The 19020-nt window shown below is 44.3% G+C and overlaps 2 protein-coding genes across 2 annotated transcripts in view; one reads left to right on the forward strand and one right to left on the reverse strand.

The window, feature by feature from the left end:
- Positions 1-19020, reverse strand: part of LOC149353721 (nose resistant to fluoxetine protein 6-like) — a 100353-nt gene that overhangs the window by 72219 nt on the left and 9114 nt on the right. The window contains exon 2 of the mRNA XM_089582751.1: positions 15545-15756. Within this exon, the coding sequence (XP_089438877.1) occupies positions 15545-15756 (212 nt within the window). The remainder of the gene's footprint in view (positions 1-15544; positions 15757-19020) is intronic.
- Positions 1492-11056, forward strand: LOC149353723 (uncharacterized). Its single transcript, XM_089585137.1, has 5 exons — positions 1492-1533; positions 3225-4572; positions 5830-6087; positions 7163-7423; positions 8713-11056. Exons 1-5 carry the CDS (start codon positions 1492-1494, stop codon positions 9507-9509), a joined length of 2706 nt encoding a protein of 901 aa, XP_089441263.1. The 3' UTR covers positions 9510-11056.

Below are 19020 nucleotides of genomic sequence, written 5' to 3' on the forward strand. Positions count from 1 at the left end.
GCGAGTGCGAGCATTATGCGAGTAAATACGGTAGGTATCAACTGCTCACACAAGTCCTGGAGATTTCTGTCCCGGATAGTACACAAGCAATGTTTCACATAACTTCAGCCAAAGCTTTAAAAGAAGTGCAACACCATAAAGGAGTGAAACAAAGGACTTATTGTTTGCGACTACGTTGCACAGCTTTGAGTACTTGTAATTTCAATATTCAGTTTGAGACCAAGCAGAAAACAAAAATGCGAATGGAGGCCACAAACAGCCTATTCAGTTTGTTGTAGCAACATACTTCCTGCACCACTTTTTTTTACAGCATCAAAAGGATACGCCTTAAAATTAAAAATACCCCGCCACTGCACTCTCGCATTACTGTAGCACACTACCTACTGACCAGCGCGCTGGGTAACAAATAAATAGAAGGAACAACCAACGCTCACTTCAATGAGCTCCCAATGATAAACAAAAAATATACAGAGGCTGCATTGAACAATAACAATGTCACTTCACCGCTTTCCCTTTCTTGACTTTCAAGTGACGACTCGGCTTACAATGACATACCTATCAGATGGAGGTGCACCCTCTTACAGACAGAGGTGCTGATGCACTTCTAGGGCGACGCTGACAGTGCTCCAACATGATGCCAAAGAATATCTTTTTCACATATCTATGTTACGTGCAACGCCCTGTACAGGAGCACTACAAGATATGCATGCATGCAACATCACAAAGAAAAAACAAAAAGAAAGGAAAACAAAGAAGGGCAGTGGGCCCTCGAGGTGCTGGGATTTCGGCATGTAATCAATCGCAACTTGGGCAACTTGAATACTGGGCAAGCACGACGGGGCTTTTCTGACAGGAACGTTTAAAGCGGGTTGATGGCACATGCTCAACAACGCAGCCCACTTGGAGCACATGCAGCGGCCTGTTGTAAATAGCTCTTCATCACCATGGGTTAACAAAAAAAAAAGCACTGCGCATTAAAATTATGCGCCAAACGCATACAACTGCAGACATAAAACTTACCGGCCAGTTCTTCGATGTGCCCAACGTAGTAGCCCTCGTCGTCTTTGGTTGTTTTATTGGCGCACCAATAAACCTGCTTATTTTTCGCCAATTCCTTGACGGACTGTGGGCTGTAGTTTTTTATGCACGAAACACTAACTACAGCTTTACCTCCATCTTCGTAAACCACATAGGCAAACTGTGGCTTTTCCATTTTTACAAATGTGCACAGTCAAAAGCTCCAAAAAACGACGCACGCCGACCGAGCAAACCACGAGGTCTACAGAACTGTCTGAGGCTATGGATGGCTTCGGCTTGTTTGGTTTTTCATGCTTTCCGCGACATTATGTCGTCTGCTTCAGACAGGAAGATTCGTTCATACTGTGCGGTTTGTCGTGTTGTTCACAGAAAAAGAATTCCCTCCTATTATTCCAGAGGAAACAGTATATGTGCACAGTTCGTGTTATATTACGTGCAAGTGTGCAAGTGCTCATGAGTCTCAACGGGTCAACAGTCATGGTCTACTACGCAACCGTAAGCTGAGCCTTAATTTCAGGCCGCAGTTTTATCAACTGAATAACACGCACCCTCCCGACTAACAAAAAAATAAAAAAGGAGGAAAACCAGATAAACAATTAAATATAACTTAATCGAACGTGTCTGGATCTTCATTCTGTGTAGGTGTTGTTGACGCTTTGTGCTGAGATTAAAGTGGTAGAAAAATTGCATTCGTAGCAGCATGTGCCGCAATGACATTAACGCATGCGTACACACAAACACACACAGGGAGAAAGAGAGAGAGAGAGAGACAGACATACACAAGTCGCGACGACCTACATAATTGGAATGTGCCTGCTTTCAACATCTCACGCCCGATTGTGCACACATATACTTGCACGAAGAACATGACAGTCACGACGGATATGACTCGAATATAGCGCTGTGACAAACGGGAATGTTGGTAGTAATATATAAGTTTTGCATGCATGACGTTCTCGCAAAACCACTATTAATAGTTCTCTATCACAGTTTCTGCTCATGTATAAGCCGCACACCATCTATTATGACCTTTCATTACTTAGTCAACTGCGCCTTTAATATTTTTTTTTTGCGAGCGAGAGCTTAGGAGTGGTGTGAGGGATCACTTAAACCAAATATCGGTGCCTTGCAAGGCAAGGACCACGACGCGGATCCACAGGCAGACGAATAATGTTTATCATTTATCCTCCTCAACCACCTCGTCTGAGACAACGAACTGCTTAGTTTTTAGCCAACGCATCATAATCATCATATTATCTGATCTGTAATGTCCACCCTTTATAAAGAGACAAACATTGGTGTTTATCGTCATTTTAAGGCGAAAGCCTTTAATGCCTCATACTGTCGTTAGCAGACGCGTCGGCAGCCGTGTCGACAGACGCGTCGGCAGGAGTATAGTGAACTAGAATATTCTAGTTCACTGTAGGCAGTAGTGTCGACAGACGCGTCGGCAGATTCGTCCGCCTTCCGGCGTCACTGCTTAAAAGGCTCAAGGTTCCAGCATGCATAAAGGCGCATCTAGTGAATGCATGGGCTTCATAAATAAAATAAAAGGAGTAAAGTCAGGAAAAGGGAAATAAAAATAAAAAAATAAGAAAATAAACAAAAATAAAAAGACAATAAAAATAGGATGTCGAATAAAAATAAAAAAAACAACAAAATTAAGAAAAGGAGCAACAAATATATTGTAAAAAAAATTATGAAAAATAAAAAAGTAAATAAAAACAAACAGTGGCCAGGAAATGCTTTCACCTTGCAGCACTTTAGAGACCCAAGTGCCCCCTGAATTTTCATTCCTTTGTCGCTACCGTCGTTGCGCCATACCGTCGTTGCTGCAACCATAACCGCTTGCTGCGTTTGTTATTAAGCCAGCAAGCAGCAAAATGAGCCTTCGTCCCACGAAAAAGACACGTAAGCGCTATCTTGACAAAGATGAACCATTTGTCGTGCCGAAGTCCACGGATTACTGGAAAAAGCAGCGAAAACGAGCAGTTCTTTCCGGGGAGACAGCGTCAAGAGGCGATCCTTCAGAACGCGCTCATGGTGCCAGTAGTTCGACCGCGGACAAAACGTCGTCAGTTTCGACATCTGCTCCTTCAGGTGAGCACTGTGTTGAAGGCGTCTACGAGGGTGGCCCCTTTGTAAGTGCTGAACACGCGGGAACATGCAGCCGTGTACCGGCGCAGCCGTCGTCCAGTGCCAGCAGTTCGACAGCGAACACAGGGCCATCTCTCTCGACACCTGCTCCTTCCGGCGGGCGCAGTGCTGAAAGCATCGATGAGGGCACCCTTGAAAGTGGCACTGAACACGTGAAGGAATGCGATCGTGTACTGGCGCAGCCGTCGTCCGGTGTGAATACTCCTGTTTCAGGCTACAGAACCGAAGTGTCCAATGAGGGCATCCCCGGGACTGAGCGCACAGTTGAACCAGTTGAACCTACTTCTGAACCGCGTCATCCGTCGCCATCGAGCTCCAGATCTACACTTTCAGGTGACTATGCTGAATGGTCTGATGAGGACATCCCAACTCATGAAAGTGACAGTGAACACCTAGAGGACGACGACACAAGTGGCAGTGAATCTGAGGAGGAAGCCGAAAGCCTAGATTCACTTTTGGATGAAAATGAGCTCCTGGCACCTGGCTTTGCTGACTTAGATTCAGCAACGTTACCTGGCTCTACGACAACCAAGGCAGCTGCAATTGTAATGATCATGGCCTTTGTTGTTGCTCATGGGCTTACTTGGGTTGCTTTGGATGATCTGCTGGCTCTCATTGATGGCCTTTTTGGCTTTAGAGGAAATGTGCTCCCGCGATCAAAACACTTGTTCAGGAAGCTATGGGCTTCAAGAGCAAAGCGGGTCGCCAAGCATTTTTTTTACTGCAGCGTCTGTGGCAACCTGCTCAAGCCAGTGAGTGGGACATCCAAAATGAAGTGCTCTGCCTGTGTCCTGGCAACTGATGTGAGATCACTCAAGGCGAAGGGGAATTTTTTTGTTATTATGGATTTAAAGGAGCAGCTGAAGACTTTGATAGCAAGAACAAAAGCTGCTCTCTACAGCAACCTTGTCAATCTGAAAGAAGATGCTGAAAGATCAACAACGACCCTGAGAGACATCACAAGTGGCAGCATTTGCAGGGAGCTACGCCAGAGTAATCAGCTGAACTGGATGGACCTGACGCTAACTGTCAACACAGATGGAAGCCCCGTCTTCAAATCCTCTTCATCATCAGTGTGGCCCATACAGTTTTTGGTTAACGAGCTGCCACCCAGTCTCAGGATGAAAAACTGTTTGGTTGGTGGCCTTTGGTTTGGAAGGCACCCTGATATGACCCTGTTCATGACGAAATTTGTCGATGAAGTGAACAGAGTGGGTCGTGTTATCTGGGAACAAGCTTCCACGACAATGAGATCAGCAGTGTATGCTGTATGCTGTTGCGTAGATGCTCCTGCTCGGGCTGCCGTTAGCAACATGGTGCAATTCAACGGAATGTTTGGCTGCCCCTGGTGCTACGCCTGTGGAGAACACCTCGAAGGTAAAGTACTCTGATAAGTTCGATGTATTTATTAGGCCACCTGTTGTTATACGAGTATGTTGTTAAATAAAGTCTAAGTAATTCTCTCCCTTGCCTTGCAAGAAGATTGCATATCTTCTGGCAGCAGAACTTTCGCATCAGGAGTGCACATATTAAGTATAGAATTTGCTATAGGTGTAATGGGCATTTTATCTTAAGAAATTGAAGATATAGAGTTTATGCACAATTTGTTTACAGCATAACGGGCAGTTCTGTGCTAATGTTATGCCCTGCACCTTTGACCCTACCCTGAATGCGAGTCTTTTCTTCTAGGTTAGCCAATCCACTGAATGCCTTTTCATACTTCTGCTGCCCTCACAAGGCAAATATATTGCACATAAACTTCATTCATTCATTTCTTTGAGTTCTCGAAACTTGTCAAAGGGTTTGCCTTTGGTAAATTCTCTCCTTTGCCTTTGCAGCAGTTCTTCATAGCCAACATGAAGACATGTAGATATTGAGAAGACATGGCGAAAGACCTACTTAGTCTTTACTCATAGCTTTTGATTTTATGCTAAAGCTAATGCACTGTACATGCTCGTGTACTTTTAACGTTAACAAGTATGCGTCGTATGTCGGGTACATGCAAACTGATGAGCTCGTGCAGGCAGTTTTCATTGTTCTTCAGCTTCTTGCACAGGCAAAATAAAATGGCCATTGCTGTCGTCATGCTGTGCGGAGCTGTGACTGAACTGTAATCGTGTTTTTGAGTTCACCTTAGAAGGGAAGACTCTTAGGCTGTTTTTGTATAACTGTCAGCTTTTGGAAGCTGTTAGTATCGAAGATGTGCTGCTGAAAATTACGGTATGTTTGGGCCCGTAAATTTTCAGGAAAAAATATATACTAGTGGTAGCCTTAGTTTGTTGGTGACAGTAGTGTATCAGTGGGAAATGTTCTCTTGCTATATTATTTGGTTTGGTTTATTGGGGTTTAACGTCCCAAAGCGACTGAGGCTATGAGAGACGCCGTAGAGGGGGGCTCCGGAAATTTCGACCACCTGGGGTTCCTTAACATGCACTGACATCGCACAGCACACGGGCCTCTAGAATTTCGCCTTCAAGAAATTCAGCCACCGCGGCCGGGATCGAACCCGCGTCTTTCATGTCAGCAGCCGAGCGCCGTAATCACTGAGCCACCGCGGCGGGGCTGAACCCTGCTTACCCCACAAGTCACTTGTATTTTCTGCGATGTTGTAAAATCAAAGTCTGTTTATTTCAGGTGGGCAGCGATACATGCAAGCCACGGTGAATGATGAGCGGACACCAAAGGGAATGCTTCGAGAAATGAAGCTTGCTCTCGAAGTCAACGAAGCAGTAAATGGAGTGAAGGGGCCATCGCCACTTGCTCACTTGAAGCACTTCAATGTGGTCTTTGGGCAGACAGTGGAGTACATGCACTGCGTGCTCCTTGGCGTCACCAGGTGCCTCACTGATAACTGGCTTGACTCTTGCAACAGCCAAGAACCCTTCTACATAGGTTGGTATTACTGTACTAATTCGTGTTACGCATACATACAAGCTTCTCAGTTTTGAGGGGTGTGATACGCACCAACGGTGGTAGTTCGGCCTCCTTGTCATTGTTGATGCATGGTATTGATGGAGCATTGAAGCTAGCACAGCACATGTGCATGCAGAGCTTGTGAACTCTAGTGTCCACACTCTGCCTATACACAGTATCTGTGCGGAAAGCAGCCAGCCAGTTGGGCAGGCAGTGCCTGTCACGTGACTGATGGGGCCAGCAGGGCATACGGCATGATTGGCATTCAAATTTCCCAAATTGCTGTCATTAGTAGTTCAGCAAACGTGCATACATTATATCTTTTGTTAGTGCTGCCCCTGGCTTGCACCTCTCATGCCTTTCCTTCCACAGTTGCTTCACTCTTTCCTTCTTTTGCCTAGCTGGAATACACACATATTCTGATTGACATTGAACCCCCCGTAAGAGCGTGCTTGGTTGGTGGTTACGTACTCTGAATGCGGCTTTTTCTAATTTTTTGGGTTGCCACTTTCGAGGTATGGGGTAGGGGGTGTCACAGATGTCTTGCAGCTCTTTTGTTGCGGCAAGCATGAGTTTGACAAGTGTCGCTAGTTTACAGCACCTCCTTGTTCACTGTGAGTGGGGCAGCCATGGTTGTTTGTTTTATCTTGGACGAAATGACACTGCCATCATACATGTTTTAATGGTAGCACTGGCCTCTGATAGGCAAGCGCTCGCTATAACTGTAATCATTATAAGTGGGCTCAACTAGTTATGTCTGATGGTCAAGCATTAACTGCAGTACATCTGCTCTTAGGATTCCTGAACTAAATACCTGTTGTTATCAGGAAGCAAGGTCATTAGGGTAGGCATACCTTTATGATTTGTTCCCAACATGAATGCTTCAGCTTCGTGCTATCTTCATTCTTATGGCACACAGCAACAACATTGCATTCAAAAAGCCACAGGCTCAGTTTGGAATATGCTGCTGTTTAATGGTTTGCAAGCGGTGTTGTTTGGCTGGCTCATTCAATTACTTGCATTTAAATTGCACATCTCTTCCTTTTTGCTTCAGGGCGCCCGACAACATTGGAGCAGCTTGACAACAGGTTGCTTGCCATCAAGCCCCCACACTGCTTCACAAGGCTGCCACGTTCGATTAAAGAACGCTGCCATTGGAAGGCAAGCGAGTGGCGGCACTGGCTGCTGTTTTATGCTGTGCCATGTTGTTTAGGCATTCTTCCCCAGCGGCATTTAAATCATTTCATGCTGCTTGTGGAAGCAGTCTTCACACTTCTTTTGGAAGAGTTGACTGAGGAACAGCTGCATCATGCTGGTAAGTTTATACATTTTATTGGCTGTAAAATTGTATTGCATTTATAATGCTACAAAAATGCATTGAACTGCAAATTGCACGTATGTAAGCATTCACAGCGAATTGTACATATGAGAAAGGGAAGTTGTGAAACATGTTTGGCAGCATGACTTCAAATGTACAGTAACTGTGTTAGAATGATAGAGAATGATAGAATAGAGGTGGAATGATATTATGTAAATGGGAGCTATACATAAAGCATGGACCACTCAGCATGTACCACTCGCACATGTCTCACATAAAGTTTGATATAGTAGTAGCGCTCAAAACAGGGACGACAAGATAGAAGAAGATAACACAAGCGCTAGCGCCTGTGTTGTCTTCTTCTATCCTGTCGTTCCTGTTTTTAGTGCTACTGCTTTGTCCTTCCAGTGTAAACACCAACTAGTCCACTGCTTTAAATCACGTAAAGCTGTCATGACTGAGAGTCTATCATCATCATGAATGAATGCACAAACTTTATTGAGAAGCTCATTCACAAATACAAGTTCTTTGCCGCATGTTCCCCAAAAATATTCAAAGGAGGAATTATTCATCAGTGTTAACTTCCATAGGACGTAACCATGTTATTTTGATGGAATTGCTACTGACCTTCAGCCACTTTTTAGTTTGGTAAACATTAAGATGAGAAACTGGAACCCACCTGGTTTCAAGAAAGAAGATGAAGCTGCTGAAATAAGGGTCCCTTCTTACCTCAAGACTTTTCTTGATAAAAGTGCTGTCTGAATTTCAGAACTCATCCGAGGTCAGGGGGCATTGAACAAAGCTTGCTATTGAACTTAGACTAGTGCTGAAGTTTAAGTTTCTGGAAGTGGGCACAAGGTTATGGTAGGGATTGTGCTGATGCCGCGTTTCCTGATGTTGATGGGATGAAATTGCCAGTTCGAGTAAAGCAGCATATTGATTTAGCAAGTTCGAACTAATGAGCTTTTACTCTATATGATATAAAACTGCTTGAAAATGGTGACATCACAATCCTTTTACCATGCACGCTGTGGCAGTTTCTCTTCAGAAGCAAAAAAAAATAGGCACTCAAATGAATATTAATATGCCTTATACAGTGCAACTAAGCAAGTCTAGCAGTTTTGTTTTTGCTTCATTTGTTAGGTATTGCAAGAAATGTTTTGTAAATGGTAAAGCACGCCCGATTTGTTGGAACAGTGGTGTGATAGAGCGCAATCACAAGGAAACACAAGATTAGGTTTTGTGCGGAAATCTTTCACAGTGAGCATGGCTGCTCTTTTGTGCAGGTCGCTTGCTGCAAGAGTTTGTGTCCAGGACAAGAACACTCTACGGCCCACGTATGATGACTTTTAATGTGCACCAGCTGCTTCATCTTGTGACAGCTGCAAAAAACTTTGGGCCTTTGTGGGGGCACAGCGCATTTGTCTTTGAAAGTGGAAACGGCAGACTTGTGAAGACCATAACTGGTGCAAAAGGGATACCAAACCAGGTTGTGGAACGCGCGGTGATGCTGCAACAACTGCAGCTCATGACGACACTGCACATTTTCGAAAGAAAAGTGCAGGAATTCACCAATGCCCTACTGGCTAAGCCTTTAATTGCTGCTGCTACGCATATTGATGGCGCATGTCTATTGGGCTATTCCAACCGCACGCCTAGCCTGTCAGCGGAGGAGACCAATGCCCTGAATGCTATGTTCAGTCGTGTCATTGCTGTAAATGAACACTTTCGTTTTGCTTTTAAGGGAACAGTGTTGCACAGCAGAATGTACAGAAAAGCGAAAAAAACCAACAGCACAGCAGTGAAAGCATTAGACAATGACTACTTTGTCATTGACAGGATTTTTGAAATAATTCACGACTCTTGTGAAGCCACTAGTGCTGTTTTTTTTTGTAAGAAACTGGTTTGTATAGATAGCACACACAGGCTCCCAGGACATATTAGCGAGTGTTTTTTGTCTTTTATGACTACTCCTTCTGTTTTGAAATTGAGTGACATCCTTGCACCATGCCTTCTGATTGAATTACCAGCTGATGATACAGCGTATATATGTGATTTGCCAAACCTTATTGAGCGTGACTGACATCTCAGCTAAAAGAAAGCGACCAATAGAACATGACAAAAGCTGGCCAGAACCAAGAACCTCTTTCAGTGCAGTGGTACAAAACGCAACGTACAAATATGATTGATGAATTTTAAATGAAAAAGCAAAACTGTGGGCTATTGACGGTTGCTTCTGGGGGGCTATGGAGTAACTTCAACCACCTGGGGATTTTTAACATGCACCGACATCGTAGAATGCATAGACAATTTTGCATTTTGGCCTTATTAAAATGCAGCCACTATGGTTCTGATTAGACCCACGGCCTTGGGAATATCATCATCATCAGCCTGACTACGCCCACTGCAGGGCAAAGGCCTCTCCCATGTCTCTCCAATTAACCCTGTCCTTCGCCAGTTGCGGCCACCGTATTCCCCGCAAACTTCTTAATCTCATCCGCTGACCTAACTTTCTGCCGCCCCCTGCTAGCTTGCCTTCTCTTGGAATCCATTCCATTACCCTTAAGTATCTAAGTACCAGCAGTTATCTTCGACTGAATTTCATATTCACCAAGCCGCCGTTGCAGTTAAAAAATAAAGAAGGAAAGGATTGATGATGATGGATTTTTACAGCGCAAGACAATCTGTGGCCAAATAGAGCCATGTCAAAAGGTTTTTTTTTCTACTCAAGGTGGGGTCAAAGACCCATTTGCCAAGTATTTCATCTTAATTAAGTCGAGCACCAGACCAGGAGAATTCTTGTACCCATTGTATCACCGATGGGCAGCACTGGGGATGAAACCCCGCACCTTCCGCATGTGAATCAGATGCTGAGACCACTAAGCCACCGCTGCAGTAAAGAAAGAAAGGAAAGGACAGTTGCTGGTGTACAAAATGTCTTCCGGTTACAGTAGTGTTTTCTTCGTCAAACTAGCTTCGGAGAACATTTGGCCTGGTGAAGGAAAAGTGGTGGGTAGGCTAAAATCAGGTGATAGGTTAAATAGGCAAGTATTTGTGTGCCATGTAGTGTGGCTATGGTTTATTGGGTGCAGTTACACTCAGTAAAGTTTGAAACTTGCCAGACGTCCAAGCTTACTTTCAGTAAAATGTGGGAGCCTAGTGGGGTTGAATAATTAGGCATCTAGCTTCTAATTCAAAAGGTTGAGCTCTATGTCATGGTGCATTCAGTTGCTGTAAAGTGCAGGCTGCTGTACTGTTTCACAAGAAGGTTGAAGATCCTAATGGCCAGTTATACCTCTGTTTTGAAACTAAAGTGTTGAGAGGAATGGCCATTGTAATAATGCGAGTCCGTGGAAGCAGAAGCATTTTCTAATTCTTTGTATCCTATCTGATGGTACACTCCAAAGAGTACATTAGCTACCTAAATTTTGTGCTGTTTAAACTTTTCTGTGCTTTAATTTCTTTTCAATCTTTTGTATCACTGAACTGCAATATGATGGGACCTCATACCGGTTTGTTTTTTGGGATTTTTCGCTTGTGTTGTATGTGTGTGCAATGTGGTTCATGCGCTTTTCATTTTTGTATGTTATGTCCTCTATTTAATTAACCAAATATTGTTTATATGCTTCATACATCTTCTCAGCACTTGGCCTTCCGTGCTTCTGAACTCTGTTTGTGCAAATTGTGCTGGTACGACATTTCTGGTCCAGTGACTGAAGATGAAGTATATATTCTTGGTTACATCAAGAAATGCATTAAAAAAACATGCTTGGTTCTGTGTAACGTGTTAAAATGTATTAGTCCATATTTCTGTGATATGTATGTGCTACCTATCTGATGTTGATTTTTATTTTGTCCCTTGTTGATGTTGATTTTTCCCAACTTTTGGTTCTCTGCATATGTCAGAGTTAGCTATTGCGTACTCGTCTGCTGGCGTTGTTGGGCCGAGTCCCTGAAGCTATTGGTAGCTTTGACATGCCCACTTCTGGGACTCTGTATTCTTTTCGTGAAATAAAACAAACATTTTGTTCCCTTGCATATGCCAAAGTTGGCTATTGCACACCCGTCTGCTGACTTTGCCAGGCATAGTCCCTCAAGCCATTGATGGCTTTGACATGCCCGCTTCTGGAACTTTGTATTCTTTTCGTACAATAAAACAAACATTATTATTATTATTATTATTATTATGTATTCGGTGATTACTGTTTACGCCTTGTATGTAATCTGTTGCTTTCCAGTGTTGGGGCTTGCCATTATCATGACTAACTGTCCTGTGACGTGACAAAAGGAATGTATTATACATAATTACACCGTGACGGCTGAACTGCAGGTAGGCCATATACCTAACGGTTAGTAATGACTGCTAAATGCTGAGGTAGCACAACTGTACTGCTACGGACTATAACTGGTTCAACATAATGGAAACCGCGTCTGTGTTGTCTCTCTCATAATCCTGCCCTCGTGCGCTGCTGTTTTCCACAATTGAACCCTGAAGGTTTTCCTGAAAGGGGCTGTTTAATTTGAAACAAGCAGGTGCACTGATCAACTCCAGCCTTCTATGGATATTTACCAGAATGGTGAAGGGCCTGCAAATATGGCTCAGCTACTGAGGTGTCTACTGGTTCCATACAACGTTGGGACTGTTTCTTGGCAGTTTTGTAGGAATCAGTTAAGTGCTTTCTTTTGAGTATTTTGCGTTCCACATTGATTTACAGCAATTTCTGCTGAAATGCGTTCGGCCTAATTGTTTCCCGTAATAATGTATATCGAACAACAGAGCATATATATATGTATTTGCGAGTGCCTTCGTAGTGCGGACCCTCGTGGCACCCGTTTGTAGTCTCTCCTCTCTGTTCGCAGTCTTTAATGTGCATAGTATTCGAAAAGGTTCTTTTCCCTGCGGGCTCTTCGAAGATTCAGTTCTCACGCGATGTAGACGAAAGGCCTTCATAGGTTCCTCGACCACAGGCGTACGCGGGAATACGCTGCTCCCCGTACATGCTGAATACCCGCTGCCGGATCAAGTGTCGCTTCTGCCCGCGGCAGCGCATTATTCAGCAGCTGCCGTTGAACCGCGCTTCTTCGCCGTCTTCCCGGCGCCGGTACGCGGCGATCCATATTGCTCACCGTTCTGCGCCGTTTCGTCCGTCGTCATGCATGCGCACGTGCACATGTGTAGCGCTGCTCGTTCCTAGCCGTGTGCGAAAGTCCAACCGCGCGCTTAAATTTGCATCTTTACCGCATATCTCAAGATATATTGTCACGTTGTAGTGACGGCAGGCCAGCGGTTATAATTGTTTTACAAGAACGGGCGTTTGTCGTCGCTTCCGTCTTCACGCATCGATTTACCGAGCAGATCCATGCATGCATAACTGGGACATATTTCGTGTCTATATATGCGGATGCAGATCTACGCAAGCGGATCCACTTCCATACATATATGTCTGCGACCATCCATTCATATGGATAAGTTTCCGTAAGTGCTGCGCAGAGGCATATGCATACAGACTGCATGTGTCGTAAATGACGTCAGTAAGGACTCCGTACGCTCCGGCCATATAGCCGCGTCCGTATCCGTCCATATTCCATACGTTCCGTAAGTTCGTCCTTAACACCGTATGAAGTCCATATGCTCTCCGCACACAGCCGTCCGTACCCACCGTATATTCCATAAGGCCGTCCGTAACACCATATGACGCCCGCATGTTCTCCGCATATAACCGTCCGTAACCTCCGCACGGTTTCTATAAGATCCATATGGGCTTCCTTAAAGTCCGTACGGCATCCGTTTGATTTCTGTATGCGCCTTGCGGAAAATGTACGGAAACCGTATGCCTTCCATATAGTTGCATACGGATTCGTTTCAGTAGGGCCGTTTCAACATTCCCGTCTTTTTTTGTAAGTGGGCGGTTCAGGTGTCCTCCGACAAAATTAGCCAGTTATATGCCCTTCTTTCACTCAAACGTAGGGGAGGGTCTTATTTGCTTCGTGAAAGTGAGCCCCTGAGTCTTTTCTTCTTTATTTTTTCTTTATTCAATACTGCAAACCTTGTACAGGTCCAAGCAGGGTGGGTTAAATGGCAAACAAAGCAATAATAACAAAGTAATAAACATAAATGTGCGGCGAAAGGCAACAAAGAATCTGTGAAGTTTGCAGAGAATGCGGTCGAACCGAGACCTCAAGCGTAAGAACGCCGAGTATGCACATGACTGTAGGGACGCCCAACCGGACAGTCACCTGTAAAATGTGAAAACGACCTGCAGCTCTAGACCTGTGGGTCGACAATACCAGTCAGATTTCGCTGATTTCTGCGCTGAGCCACAAAGCTTAGGTCCACTAATGTTTTGTAAACTTCTTAGCAGTTAGTAAAAAAAAAAGGTGCTGAAAGGTTGCGTCGTTAACGCTTTACTTTCGTTGTTGAAAAAAGTAGTTTGCCTGACTGGAAAAATGCGCTTCATGACATGAAATGATATGATGGTTCGTGTTGTTCTTGGTATGCTTCTTTCCTTAGACCTTGACGTAGGTGAATAGCAAGAAGGCAGATCTAGAAAAAATAAGATGCTCGAAGAATTTAAGGGTAGTGCAGTGTTACAAACACTCGTATCAGTAAGAGCTTCCGGTGGTCCCCTGTCTTCTAAAGCCTTCTGCGCTGTTTCCTGTCTTCTATATTTGTTTAACGCTGCTGCTGAACATAAGCCAACTACAATTCTTTCTGCATAGAAAAAAACTTAGAAACTGCTAAGTATAGCGCCATTCCCGAAGTTATACTCATCGTACGGGCGCTTTGAAAATTTTAATGGATTTTCTAAGCCAATCCCGAGCTGCTCCGTAAGTTTTTGAAGCAGGCCTGCCACTGTGTTCACTTTTGCAACACAAGAACAATTTGAGGCAAATTCGAACTGCGCGCATGATGCTGGTATGCACCCATCAGCACCACAGAGCCAAATTTACGCAAGTTAAGTGCGCTACCTAGGATTGTTCTTTTCAATTCTGTATACTCGCCTAGGCACAGTGACAACGTGACGGTTGCCTTTTTAACCGTTAAGCTTTCTCGGGAATCATCCGCCAGCACCTTTATTAAACTTTTTGTTGCATTAAATTTTTGCCTTTCATCTTTGGAGGGGGCTTCGTAGAAATAAATTTTTTTATGGGGAAAAAAGTGACTGGAGTGCCAGAAAAGAATATTGCAAGAAGGAACTGACAGTGGAGTGCTTAAGCTTTTGGGAGCAAAAAGTAGTCGATGAAAGAAGAAACAAGGATTAGACTTCAATGAGCAGTACCTCTTTTACACAGCCATACTGACTGGAATTGCGCCAAGGACTGTTGATTCAATAACAGCTGAGCCATAATGTGCTGCAGCGAAAGCTGCCGCGGAGTTTACTATGGTGGACGAGATCAACTGAGACTGGCGGTCCTGGCTGAAAAGTTCACTGCGTAAAAGCAACAGAGCCTAAAAATGTTGGCAAACACGTAAATGCCACACGCAAGAAAAGACGCGCATATTAAATTTATGTTTATTGCATAGTGAAAATTAAAGGCGGCCTAAAATCACATACAAATCTTCACGTTGATTGCGTTGCATACATTGAGCCATAAGAACTTTTATTTGACTACGTCGTATGTTATTAGGTAGTGGATATTGGATGTTTCAATAGACAGCGCCGAGAATGGCGAGCTGACACATTTAGCACCTTCTGTTTTTAGGATAAAATACACTTTAAGAAATTTCCCTGCACATCCTGGAGCAGACCTTTCTCAAGACTCTCTTGTTATGAAGAGCAGCGTGCACGAACGTCATGCGCTATCGCGAGGGCGACATTGGAAGGAACAATGACGCAACCTCAACACTTACTGCACCACTTGGTGGTGCTTCCGTAATATGTCATTACAGCGTTGCTCATTCCGAGCAAGAAAAATATGCACCCACTAGACCTCTTGAGCCTGACTAAGCACGCCAGCCGTGAATTAAAGCAACGCCCCTCGGCTGAGCAGCAACACCCTTCAGCCAAAGAGCCACCTATGGTGGTCGCTAAGCAAAAGCAATGTCTAAACTTGTGTTTCCTGGTGCAAGTCCACCTCAGTTATATGACACGCCAGGCAGAGGTCGGTTTCACTTACCCTGGGGTGTATGACGTCCGAGAAATATGTCAGAAAACTCTCCCATGTAGTAAAGTTGCTGAACCGGAGCTTAAGGTTGCAATACTGGCCCCTTGACAGCTGATTTCCCGAAGCGCCGCGGACCTCGGTTTCTATGCACGAGTCGAATGCTCCGAGGTCTGCGCGGTTTAGTTGGAAGACGCCCGCTGGGTACTTTCCAGTCGCATCAAACACTGCATGGACACGTAAACGCCGCTGAAATGCTGCAGCAAGAAATGGCCCTGCGTTTGAATTCAATATATTCTCATGCTCATTTCACAATAAATATGAATTCAATTGTGATTATTTTTCCACTATCAGTTAGTGAGAGCGAAGGACAAAAGCAGCGAAAGCATCTTCATAACTCAATCGATTATACAGAGCGAATGCAGGAAATAGGAATGCAGCAAAATAAGTATTCCGATACAGAACATACCAAAACAAAACAAAGCAGTTACCCTTATAGTGTGGGGCTGAAAACCATAATTCAGTAAAGAATGAACATATATGTACTACATAAATGTAAAAGAGAAAAACATCACTGATGAAGCTGTTGCAATGTATTTACAGGAGCGCGATCAGTTTTAAAAGTGATTTGCGCAAAATTTCAGGAACGTTCACATCATCAGCCTTGAATGTGTTCGAAGTATGGGCAATATATTATTATCCCTTTTTGTGTCATATGTAGTACGAAATGTTTCCCGTGTTCACGTTGTCTGATGTGAAATTGGTTTTGTTTAGTTTATTTGAGCTTAACGTCCCAAAGCGGCTCAGGCTATGAGGGACGCCGTAGTGAAGGGCTCCGAAAATTTCGGCCACTTGGGTTTCTTTAACGTGCTCTGACATTGCACAGTACATGGGCATCTTGAATTTCGCCTCTATCAAAATTCGACCGCCGCGGCCGGGATCAAACCCGTGTATTTCGGGTCAGCAGCCGAGCACCATAACCACTAGGCCACCGGCGGACGGAATTTAAATTGGCAAGTTTTAGTAAGAAGGTTTGCTTAGTGGCAGAGGTGGTAGAAATATTGAACTAGTTCAGTTCTGTAGGCGTTAAGCAGTATTAAGCAGGAAAGCTCAGATATTTTAATTGCACTATGCTGATTGAATATCATGACTGTGTGGCGGAAGAATCTCTGGTTACGTACTGCATGTAAAACATTTTCTAAAACAGATAAATCTTGTGCTTTTTAATTACAGTGGTAGCTACCCATACAAGCTGGCAGCAATTAGGTGCAATAGGAGCATAAACTGAATGAAAAGATAATTTACATTGCATAGAAATAGACATCTATACCAATTTATAATGCCTGTGATACCAGAAAGCTTAGTTATTATTGTTCCATGGTCATCCCAGCCCAATTGGCTCGTCAAATAAACTCCTAGCACAGGGTCGCTTTCCACGACCATCAGTTCGTTCTGAGCCGCAAAGCAGATCAGATGCAAGGGAAATAACTTGAATTTGGGGGGAAAAACACATTTGTTATCGTCAAATTAATCTTAATATGATTCGTAAGTGACCAGTTCATCAAAGTGCTTAAAGACATCTGAACTGTTGTTTATGCGCAGAAGGCTCTTGAAGAAAACAGCTGAGTTACGTCATCTGCTTACATAACATATTTAACACTCCTACAGGTGATAGCAGCGTCATTAACATAAAGACTGAAAAGGAGAGACCAATGATGTTGCCTTGGGGAACGCCCGCTGCAATTGGTCTGACTGATGACTTATGGGTATTTATGCGAACTCACTGGGAGCAGTATTGGATGTAGGATGTTAGAAGTGAGAGCACTGTGCCCCGAAAGCCGTATCTCTGAAGTTTAAGCAAAAGCCGTGCACGGTCAATGCAGTCAAAAACTTGAGAGGAGTCAGCTAATATGCGTAGTACTAGTTTCTTTTGGTCAAAACTTATATAATATGATCTTTTAAATGAAGTGAGGCACCCGCCGCGGTGGCTCAATGGTTACGGCGCTCGGCTGCTGGCCCGAAAGACGCGGGGTCGATCCCGGCCGTGGCGGCTGAATTTCGATGGAGCAAAATTCTAGAGGCCCGTGCACTGTGCGATGTCAGTGCAGGTTAAAGAACCCCGTGTGGTCGAAATTTCCGGAGCCCTTCACTATGGCGCCCTTCATAGCCTGAGTTGCTTCGGGACATTAAACTCCAACAAACCAATAAACCAAACCAAGTAAGGCAATCTCGGATAACTTAGTCTTAGTGAAACTGAACTGAACTTCAGAAATTATGCTGTGAGTTTCACAGAAGCTAGTAATCCTCGTGCGAATTAACTTTTCCAGACCCTTAAAAAATACGGGCAACACGGAAACTTGTTTGCAGTTTGAAATACATTTTGTAGCCTTTGTTGAAAGTGCAGAGGCTTTGGCTAATTGCATGCGGCGTGGGAATATTCCAGATTCAAAGCAACTTAAATATATGAGAAAGCACTGGAGTCAACATATCTTGCATGTATTTTACTGGTCTAATCCGTAAATCATCCGCATGGAGGTTGTTGCTATTGTTCAATTCATAAGAGCTCCAAATAGCACTAAAGAAACTGTAGGAATAGCATACATGGAGTTAACAATACTAGCTAGTCTGGAGTCAGTAGCAGGTGGAAGTGTGTCTTCAACATCTCTGCTCACAAAATGTTCATTAAAAGACTCTGCGAAAGCCTGGCCCGGTATACTTTCCTGTTAGCTGTTACCTAGGCCACAGTGGTGCAATTCAGTTGACCTCTAATAACTGCATTTATTTTCTCCCATAATTTCTGCTCGATGCGTCACTGCAGGCTTCTAAAACACAGTGTTGTAATAAGAATCTCTAGCTTGCCTAAGTTTTTTATTTAATTTATTTCGATGACCGTAACGTCCATCGATGGACGTAGGGTACATGCAATCCCTATGGTGCATTTCACGAAGCAAGTTTCACGTCATCCATTCTTAACGGGCTGTACACGGGTTCGCTTTTTCCAATGCGGCTTGCGGGCTCTGCGTGGCGAACGAATCATTCAGTGCTAGCGACGGAGAGGTGTGCAATATTTGACAGCAACACTGCGTCCAGCATAGCCACGGCTTCGCGACCGTGCGCCAAGCGGAACGGCGTGCAGCGCAAAGCCTCTTCAAGAACAGATCATATCTGCAAATATTGCGTAAAGCAGTGCCTGGTCCCAGCTCTTATGGTCAGCATCGGCGTGAAAGAAAGCTTATCGGCGATGGATTTATTCAGCGCTCCATGAGCCCATTTGTTTCATAATGGGTAAGCACAGGTAAGCATAGAACTGTCGGAACCACTAACAGGTGCAGTGCATCTGCGGGCCTGCAGTTTCACATGTAGAGGACTCCATCAAGCAAGCCGAACGACATTAGCCCGCACCTTAAGACACCGGACGGCGACGAGGCGTGTCCTTCGAGATACTCTATGAGGGGTCGCACCTCGGCGTCGTCGCTAAGTTTTTGAGCAAC

This window comes from Amblyomma mixtum, chromosome 3, assembly GCF_055824585.1.
Source record: "Amblyomma mixtum isolate Tamu chromosome 3, ASM5582458v1, whole genome shotgun sequence".
In the NCBI taxonomy this organism is placed as follows: Eukaryota; Metazoa; Arthropoda; class Arachnida; order Ixodida; family Ixodidae; genus Amblyomma; species Amblyomma mixtum.